The sequence below is a fragment of the Tenrec ecaudatus genome, chromosome 5 (genome assembly GCF_050624435.1).
Source record: "Tenrec ecaudatus isolate mTenEca1 chromosome 5, mTenEca1.hap1, whole genome shotgun sequence".
NCBI classification, from domain to species: domain Eukaryota; kingdom Metazoa; phylum Chordata; class Mammalia; order Afrosoricida; family Tenrecidae; genus Tenrec; species Tenrec ecaudatus.
In genome coordinates, this window is record NC_134534.1 from 89,360,574 (window position 1) to 89,371,336 (window position 10,763).

A 10,763-nucleotide genomic window follows, 5' to 3' on the forward strand; every position below is an offset into this window, starting at 1 on the left:
GAAATGAAATGGGAGCCATCACAACAGAACCAAATGAAATAAAAGAGATAATAACAATACTATGAAGGCCTGTACTCAAATTTTAAAATATTGAAAACATGGTCAAATTTCTAAAAACACATTTAACCAAATTAACAGACTGACAGAAAATCTGAACAAAATCATAACAAAAGAAGGAACTTACCAAGTCTTTTAAAAACTTCCAGCAAAAAAAATCTGGGCACAGATAACTTCATGGGTGAAGTCTACCAAACAATCACAGTAGAGCTGACACTGATTCTATGCAAACGCAGAGTATAAAAAGGAAAAGGGGAAGGGCCTTTTCCTCCCACTCCCCGCTCCACCCGGAGTACCCCTCTGGCCTCACCTCACTAGCTCCCAGCTCTGGGCTCCTGCTAAGCTAGCGCCACTGCTGTCTCCCTCTAGCCGCCATCATGATCATCTACCGTGACCTCATCAGCAATAGTATATTCTCCGACATCTACCATATCCAGGAGATTGCAGACGGGCTGTGTCTGGAAGTGCAGGGGAAGAAGGTCAGTAGGACCGAATATAACATCGATGACTTCCTGATTGGTGGTAACACCTCAGCTGAAGTCCCCGATGGTGATGCAGCAGAGAGCACAGTGGTCACTTGCAGGAGACCATCACTTGCAGGAGACCAGCTTCACCAAAGAAGCCTACAAGAAATCCATCAAATACTACATGCAATCAGTCAAAGGCAAACTGGAAGAGCAGAAACCAGAAAGATTAAAGCCTTTAATGACGGGCTGCCGAACAAATCAAGCGCATCCTTGCACATTTCAAAAACTACCAGTTCTTTATTGTTGAGAACATGAATCCAGATGTCATGGTTGCTCTGCTGGACTATCATGAAGATGGTGTGGCCCCATGTAGGATCTTCTTTAAGGATGGCTCAGAGATGGAGAAATGTTAACACAGTGGGCAGCTCACAACAATGCCTCTCATCCTAACTGGCCGCTGTTCATCCACACGACACCAGGACTTAGACAGATGGAACTGATGTCATCGTGAGCTCTTCATTTACTTTTGACCTTGATTTATTTGGAGCGGAAGCTTTTTTCTTTTTTTAAGGAAAAAAAAACATGTAGGTTGTCTAAAATAAAATGCATTTAAACTCACTTGAGAATACCTCCTGGTTGAGTATCAGTAAACTAAAATCACCTTGTAGTGCTCGTGGAGAAGCTAGAGCCACGTGTACAGTGTGAGGCTATCTCCAGATGCCTGTTACAGCCAAATTACAGGGATCGAATAGAGACACGAATCCAAAGGCTTAATTTTGAGTTTAAATAAAGGGAGTGACCATGTGCTTAGTGGTGCCAGCATCTGAAGTGGATCCTTAAGCATTTCATCACCTGAAAATGGAAGAGATTGTCAAAAGAAGAAAGACTAATACAATTGGGAGAAGAAAAACAAAGAAAGGGAAGGGAAACTCAAACTCCTTTTTGAAGCAAGCACAAGCCTAGTATCAAAATTGGGCTTGTAAGTGACAGAGCTCTTACTGCCCTGAATAGATTCCAATTCATAGCAACCCTATAACTGGCCCTTGTGGGTTTCAGAGACTCTAAGTCTTTACAGAAGTAGACAGCTCATCTTTCTCCCTGTGGAGCAGCTAGTGAGTTCCAAGCACTGACCTTGTGGTTAGCAGATCAGTGGGTAACCCATTGGTCCACCAGAGTCCCTTGTGATAAAACTAGGATACAAATTCAAGAGATCTCACTCCGGCCTCTAGAGTTCTGACTCATAGCAGCCACATGAGCAACAGAACCAAACTCTTCTCAGTCAAAGGCTAGATCAAATATTAAAAACATATTCTTGAAAATATTGAAGAATAAAAAATAATAAGGATCTATTAAGCAAAAAAAAATCTAGGGTAAAATATGATTTTACTTTATAGGTGGACGGGAGAAAGAGGATCTCTACTCCCATAAATAGTTACAGTCTCTAAAACCTACAAGGGAAATTCTACCCTGATGTGCAGAGTCGCTCCAATTCAGACTCCACTCAGTGACAGTGATTTTAGGAGAAGTGGGGTCGGGAAGGGAGAGGTTGCTTTATTTGGGGATGATTACTTGAGTGTTCATTTTATGAACTTTTTTTAAACTGAAATGAGTGTTTGGTATATATTCCTGATTGCTAATTTTCGGAACTTTACAATATATAGATATTTTAAAAGACACTTAAATGTCTTTAAGAAAACAAACACCTCCTGGATGCTTCCTCCCCCCAACTACCATGATCCGAATTCTACCTTGCAGGCCTGGATAGGACAGAGGCTGTACACTGATACATATGAGGGCTGGAGGTACAGGGAATCCAGGGTGGATGATACCTTCAGGACCAAGGGTGTGAGGGACGATGCTGGGAGAGTGGAGGGTGAGTGGGTTGGAAAGGGGGGACTGATTACAAGGATCCACATGTGACCTTTTCCCTGGGAGAGGGACAGCAGAGAAGGGGTGAAGGGAGACTCCGGATAGGGCAAGATATGACAAAATAACGAGGTATAAATTACCAAGGGCACATGAGGGAGGGGGGAAAGGGGAGGGAGGGGAAAAAAAAAAGAGGACCTGATGCAAGGGGCTTAAGTGGAGAGCAAATGCTTTGAGAATGATTGGGGCAGGGAATGTATGGATGTGCTTTATACAATTGATGTATGTATATGTATGGATGGTGATAAGAGTTGTATGAGTCCCTAATAAAATGTAAAAAAAGAAAAGAGGAGAAAAAAATGATTAGGGCAAAGACTGTACAGATGTGCTTTATACAATTGATGTATGTATATGTATGAACTGTGATAAGAATTGTATGAGCCCCTAATAAATTGTTAAAATTAAAAAAGAAAACAAACACCAAAATAAAGAGAAGAAATTCACTTAAAATCCTATAACCTAGATTGAGATGTTGTGTTAGTCTGGGTTGATTAGACAAATTTATAGACACACACATAAGTGTATAAGAAAGAGCTTCACGTAAGAGTAATTGTAGGGAACTGATTATGGGAATCTACACATAGCCTCCTCCCTGGGGGAGGGATAGCAGAGAGGAGGGCAGGGGGAGATGTTGGCCAGTGTAATATATGACAAAATAATAATATATGAATGATGAAGGGTTCATGGGATGGGGATAAGGGGATGAGGGGGGAAATGAGCAGCAGATATTAAGGGCTCAAGTAGAGGGCAAATGTTTTGAGAATGATGATGGCAGCAAATGTACATACGTTCTTGACATAATGGATGTATGTATGGATTGTGATAAGAGTTGTATGAGCCCCCAATAAAATGATTTTTTTAAAAAGAGTAATTGTACATTAAGAAAACATCCTAGCCCAGTCCAGATCAAGTCCATAAGACCGTTATTAGCCCATATGTCTAATACCAATCTATAAAGTCCTCTGAAGACTCACGAAACCCATGCAATGATGCAGAATTCAGGAAGATCACAGGCCAGTGGGTGGGAAGTCTTGTGGATCCAGTGACATTGCAAGCAAAGCTGCATGTGTCTTGTCAGCTGTAATGTCTCCCACATTGAGTATGTGCCCCACTTCCAGCGAGCTATTTATCTCTTTAGCGCCTCCAAATGAGGTCATCAAGCTGTGACCTGATTGACAGGCTAAACTCCAGCCCTTTACTTCTAAGTCTCAAACTGACAACAGATTATGCTACCACCACAAATGTCATTTAATATCTAAGCACATCCTTCCTTCCCTTGTCTAATTGTGTAAATAAACAAAATTGGGATCATATATCCTGGTGGAGTAGGTAGAGTAGTGGGTTGTGTGTTGGGCTGTTAACTGCAAGGTCTGCAGTTTGAACACAACAGCCAGTTTGTGGGAGGAAGATAAGGCTTTCCACTCCCACAAAGATTTACAGTCTCAGAAATCCCCAGGGGCAGTTCTAGTCAATGGCGCTGAGTGAGTGATATTGTATACATCTTTCCAGGTTATTAGATACTTTCCTAAATAAGAAAATCTGGATGAAAGTAAGAATGCACAGAGGTCAGTGTGGACACTAACCATTTGATAAAACATGCATCAGATTAGGGGAAATTGGACTGTGGTTTTCACAGCTGACAGAGAAAGAAGACAAAGTCAAGGTCAATTCAAAGGGGAATATCTAATGGAAGACCATCTCACCATAGAGCTTGGACCTTAATTGACGGTACTTTCATACAGTTGGAACAAGACACAAGCATATCCCACCCCACCCCTAAAGGACTTACATGAACTGTGCACTGTAACTGAGAAGAAGAGGAGTGGGAAGCCTGTCCTTGAGATTGGTAGCAGATGTGCATAACCCCGGGTTGTCTCAGACAGAATGAAACCTTTCAAAGTTCACTTGAAACTTTGAAGTGAGGTTCAGACTGGGAAATATCAATACCTTCTCCTGTTATCTTTGCAATAAGGTATTGAATATTGAAGTTGGAACCTACTTTCATTCTAGATTTCAAAGAAAACCTACTAGAAATGTATCAAAGTTAATGAGCAACAACTAGTAAAAAAAATAGTTAAATACATTTGGAAACAAGACACCAAAGCTGGCGATCAAAACACAGCAAAATCAGCTGTACATATTTAAAATTGTTAGTCTCATATAAAATCACTTTTTATTAGAGTTAAAGAAATAATCTAAAAGTTTCTTTAGTATGTTAGTATAAATTGTTAATTAGTAGGAAGTAGAAATAATAAGACTATCACTAAGTCACACAAAATATTACTGAAGATATTTAAAACATTATGGCAACATTTTATCAACAGTTAACTACCAGTAAAATTCAAACTGGGTTCAGAATAGGGAACGGTGTGAGATGGGTTACAGTCTTGGAAATCCACAGAGACAGTTCATCCAGTCCTGCTGACTTGCTATGAGTCAGAATTGACTCAATGGCAGCATGTTTTGTTTGGGTCTTATATGGTAAAGGAAGCAAATAAATTTCACATGGATTTTCTATATTGTACTTTAAAAATATTTTAACTATATGATTATTTTAAAGCTTCATTATAAAACCTATGAAGTGTACCGTTGTATGATCTCAATAGGGGACCAGTATTGGTATTTTAATTCTAGAGGTTAAGTATAAAGAAATGTACTGATCTTACGGTAGGGCTTTCATTGAGATATGTGCAACACCTGACAGGTTTACACAAAAGAACAGTTTACAATTATTTGAGAGTATGCACACCAGCCAAACTGTTCACAGAGAGGAGGGAAGGACATAAAGTAACTGATAAGTTTGCAGACTGCTGCCTTCTGCGGCTTTTGCCAGGGAGCAAGAGGCAAAGCGTCCATTTCATCTCAGGCAGAGAGAAAGGCCGGCAGTTGCTGCATCAGCTCCCGTGGTTAAGCCATCAGCAGTCTCACATGGGCCTTGAAAGGTGGGGGTCCTGGCTGTTTGCCTAAGGAGCAAACAACTGTTTCCCCACAGTTTCCATCTTTTGCTTCTGTGAAACCTGTGATAAACCTGGCTATTCATATATCTCTTAATTTTATGACTCATTTCTCTAAAACTTGCTGTATCTTATGGTATTATTTGTATATTTTTTAGGAAGACAACAATTGCACCATTTTACAATCCTATCAACAGTGTATGAGGATTCTAGTCTTTCTGTATCCTCGCCAGAATTTGTTCTTTTCTTAAAAAAAAAAAAAAAAACACTTTGTTTTAAATGTTGGGATCTTGTTGTTTTTGGCTAATGACCCTGAGCATTTTTCCATTTGTTTTTTAACTACCTAAATTTCTTCTTTGGTGAAATGTTTGTTCACCTCCTCTGTCCATTTTTTATTGGATTACTGGTCTTTTTGCTATTGAGGTATTAATGTTTTCTATAGATTTTAGAGATTAGACCCTTGTTCGATATGCCATTGCCAAAATTTTCCCAGTCTGTAATTCTCTTTATTATTTGGGTGAAATCTCTCTCTTTTTTATTTTAAGAAATCATTTTATTGGGGGCATTGACAGCTCTTATAGCAATCCATACATCAATTGTATCAAGCACATTTGTACATATGTTGCCATCAAAATCTCTTTATATATACAAATGTTTACTCTTTAGAAGATCCCATTCATCTAGTGTGTCTTCTGCTGCTTATTTCTTTTTTAATTGTTAGTGTATCTATGCTAGATATGGGGACCCTGACATCTCCCTATTTTTTCTTTGATAATCTTTATAGTTTCGGGTTTTACTTGTATATCTTTGGTCACTCTAGTTAATATTTATGTATGATGAGAAATATGGGTTCTGTTTCATTTTTCTGCAAATATATGTCTAATTTATCAGCACCATTTGTTAGAGAGATTAGCTCTTCTCTTTTTATTTGGTTTTCATCTTGGAAAAAGATTAACAGTACATTGGAAAATACATTTACTTCTGCATCCTCAATTCTCTTCTGGGCTGTGTGTTGTCATTGTACTAATACCAGACTGATTATTGTGGCAGTATTATAGTAGGTTTTGAGATTGAAAGGTGTGAGGACTCTTTATTCTTCTTTCATAGTGCTTTGCTTATAAAGAATAATGATGGAATCTGAACCAGGATGGCATTGTATCTACAGACTACTTTGAGCAGTATTAACATTTTCACAATATTAAATCTTCCTATCTATTAGGATGGTATGTTCTTCCATTTATGTAGCTCTTGTTTGGCTTCTTGTAGTATTTTGTGGTTTTATTTGTATGGGTCTTTTGAATCTCTGATCCTATTCATTCCAAAGCACATTATCCATGATGTGGTTATTGTAAGTGTTGGGTTTTTTCTCCTGATTTCCAGTTAAGAGTTTTCTTTGTGAGCATAAAGGAATCAACTTGATTTGTATGCAGGTGTTCTATCCTGAAACTTTAGTGGATCCTTCTTAATTATTATGTCCATACATTTTCTTGTGGATTCTCTGGGATTTCCCATGTGTAAAATGATATAATCTGTAAAAAAAAAAAAAAAAAGAAAGATGTTTTTACATATTCTTTGCCAAATAAGATTACTTTTATTTTTCTTTTTTGTTGGTTTTGTATATCTGCCCTTATATATATGATATTTTTTCTTTCTATTGCCATTTATTTTGAGTATTTTAATCAAGAATAGGTTTTGGATTTTGTCAAATGCCCATTCTATATTGATGATTCATCTGATCATGTGGTTATTTTTGTTGTATTTATGTGGTAGAGTGCTTTGATGATTTCTCTAATGTTGAATAATTCTTGAAAACCTGGTATGAATCTAACTTGGTGATGATTTATTTGGAAATATTGAATTCTGTTGACTAGAATTTTGTTGAGATTTTGCATTTATGTTCAAAAAGTATATTGATCTATTTTTTTTAGTAATGCCAGTGCTGACTTTATTATAAGAATTATGCTTCCTTCATCAAAGGAACTCAGAAGCATCCCATTTTTTTCAATGTTCTGGAACAGTTTGAGTGGAATGATCTCGTTTTGTTTTGTTTAGTTTTGTTTTTTAATTATCTCTTCTTTGAATGTTTTGTCAACCCACCATGGAAATGTACTTATTTATTTTTAGCTTTTCATTCTGAATTGGGTAATGATTAACAAAGAAAACCATCAGTTTTACATTTTAAAAGCTATACAAATTTGCTTCATTTCATTCAGTTCTATCCCCTAAATGCAACACGGCTCATCCTACTTCATCCCTGTGTTTTACCTCAACTACTCCATCTCTCCGAACCCTTCTGATCTTTAACCTGGGAAAGTGCTGCTCACTTGATCTCAAATGATTGATGACTTTCAGGTGTGGATTTCAACACTAAGCCTGGTCTCCTACATGATTTTGAGTTTTATTCTTCTTTCACTATAACACAATCCTTCTAATGTAACCCCTTTCAGAGCACTTAGTAGGGGTAGCTGGCCACCATTTAATTCTCACATTCTCATGGTTGTGGAGTATTATGTTCACATAATATATTAGTCCTTTAGATTAATTATTTTCATGTGTCTTTGATATTCTAAATTCTTTTCTCTGGACAGGGTGCAATAGTTATACCTTATATGGCTACTTGCCAGATTTTAAGATACCTGGTCCTACTCATCAAAATAGGATGTAGGGGTTCCAATTGAAGATGACAAACTGGCCATATGGAGGGTGAATCCCTCTCCAACAATCTGGAAGAAAAGATGCAGAAAATGAGGTGGAAGCAATCTGGAGAACAACTCAGTAGATAAAGAAACCTGAGCCTCCCACGGTTCAGAAATGGTGGGAGTGGGCAGAGGGAAAGAGGAAACGGTAAAATGCACCCACAAGATGCACAGGCTTTCCTCCCAACTGACCAATATGCTGAACTCACTTGTGTGGCCAACCAGCTTCCCAGCTGGTTCATTTGCTGTACATCCTAGCCCCCAGACTACCCACTCAGCCTCTTCCTCCCCAGGCCAATTCAAGTCATGCAGACAGGGCTCAGACAGCCAAGAAACCCTCCTCACATACCGGTACACATACTGTTCCTTCCAGGCCTCCAGCTGGCTTGAGCACTCCTCCCCCCATAACCTCACAACCTCATTTAGACCACCCCAGGTCATCCAGAAAAATCCTGATACTTCTCCCTTGCATCCCCCCAGGCCATCTTGAGGGACAACCTCTGCCTCTAGATAGTGCCTGCATCAATTCCTGCCTCCCCAACACCCTTCTCAGAGGTCTTCACCTCATGAATGACCTGAAGCCTGCCCACTTCCAATACATCCCAGCCCAATCGACCCCTGTCCCATTGGGACAGCCGACTTCACAGCCACATAGTCCTTGACCACCTGATGTGACCCAGTCACCTCCCAAACAGCAAGAGCTCCAGTACAATGCTCCCACCACTCTACATGCTCCACTTGCCTCCATGCTAACATCATACCAAACCTATTTCAGTTAGTCCAAGCACTAGCCAGGCAAAGCCACTCTCTCTTAGGCACTAACTGCAACTCCCTAAGTGAACCTTGGCTATGTGCTCTGTGCACAGGTCCTGAAGCCACCTAGGCATCCCACCATTCTCATGGTAGCACTCTTTTCTCTTTCCCACATCAGCTACAATGGTCCTGGGCAGAGCTTAAACCCTAGCCAAACAGCAACAACTTTTTCTTTGATCTTTTTCTTTAAAATAAAAATATTTTCTTTTAAAAAATAATATTTTAATAATTCCTTCATTACTTTAAAATAAAAATTAATATTTTTATATTCTCAAATTAGGACTACCAAATTATTTTGCTCTTTTATATTACTCTCCAGTTTGTTCTTTTCCACTTTCCCCTCCCCCCTATTCTATCTAATTTCTCTCATTACTTGTTCTGAAGTTTCTTTTGTTCCTCTCTTAAACCACTCAATGGAGCTTATTACCCCCATACAACCCAACCTCTCTAGCATCCCTAGTAGCTACAGCAAGTTGTCAAGGAAAGCACAGAAAATATTGATACACATACACACCAAAAAAACAAGCGAACAACACCTATATATGGCTGTAAAAGAATTCAGAAAAAACTGGTGATCAAGTACATTAAACAGATGGAGAACAATTCTGAGACAAAGGGTAAAGAATAGAAAAACAATAGAAACCTCACTAAATGGCTTACACACAAAAACAGAAACCCAAAATTTGAACACTAAGATAACAAAATTACACAATATAAAAGAACAGAGAAATAGAGTTGAAGAAATGGAAACCTGGTTTAGTGGGCTCAGAGAAAAATATTTTCATACTTCAATCTATTACAAGAACAAGCAACACAAAATGTAAAGGTTTCTGAAGAAAGCCTAAGAACAATGTGAAACAATCAAGAGAAACAACTAACTCATTGGGATTCTAGAACAAGAAGAAACAAACAAAACCAAAGAGCAAATAATACAAGAACTACTGGAATAAAATTCTCTAACAATGTAACTGTCCAGGAAGCTGACAGAACCCAGAAAGTAAAGAGAAGCTTTCCAATGACAAGTGTAAGGAAATAATTCTGAGAGAAACTAGAGAAATAAGAACAGTAACACACAAAGAGGAAATTAAATAACCTAATTTTTTAGCAGAAACTATGGACAATGGAGTAACCGTGTTAGACAGGGTTCTCTAAAGAGACAAACCAGATGGCTACTAGATAGATAGATAGATAGATAGATAGATAGATAGATAGATAGATAGATAGATAGATAGATAACACAAGAAGAAAACAGTTAAATTATAAAGCAGTATGAATGGCTCAGTACAATTCAAATGTGTTAGACAGTTGTGAGGCACTGGCAGTCCTTCAAGTCTTGAGGGCTGCCAGGTAGTCCCCTGGAGAGAGATTCAGGCTATCCCGGCACAGGTAGCAAACAGCAAGGCAGGTTACCAACAGTCAGTCCTCAGCTCAAGAGATGTAAATTCCAATTGTGGCGAAGCAGGTCTTAAAGGAACCTCAAATTACAGCAACACGGTCCATAGGTTAGGTGTCCCACAGGTAGTGTAGCTTGCAAATTGAGGCACAGAACAAGCAAAGCAGCCGCATACTGGTCTGATGATCAAAGAGCAAGAGACAAGAGAGATGAGGCTCGCCGAGCCATTTATCTCTCCACCCTCCAATAAACACTGGCATAATAAACTAACTATCTCAGTAACCAAAAAAATAAAAAAGCCAGGAAAGAAAAATAATTCAATCAAGAATCTTGTACCAGCAAAATTATTATTCAAATATGAGGGAGAAATAAGAGCATTCCCAGACAAGAAAAAATTAAAAGAATCTATAAAAACAAGATTACTGTTACAGAAAAATGCTAGATGGTATATACTAGA

At 38.5% G+C, this 10,763-nt stretch overlaps 1 protein-coding gene across 1 annotated transcript; it reads left to right on the forward strand.

The window, feature by feature from the left end:
* Positions 1-434: 434 nt before the first annotated feature.
* Positions 435-839, forward strand: LOC142449163 (translationally-controlled tumor protein-like). The gene has a single exon (XM_075550851.1). The coding sequence runs from the start codon at positions 435-437 to the stop codon at positions 837-839; it is 405 nt and encodes a 134-aa protein (XP_075406966.1).
* Positions 840-10,763: the final 9,924 nt, after the last annotated feature.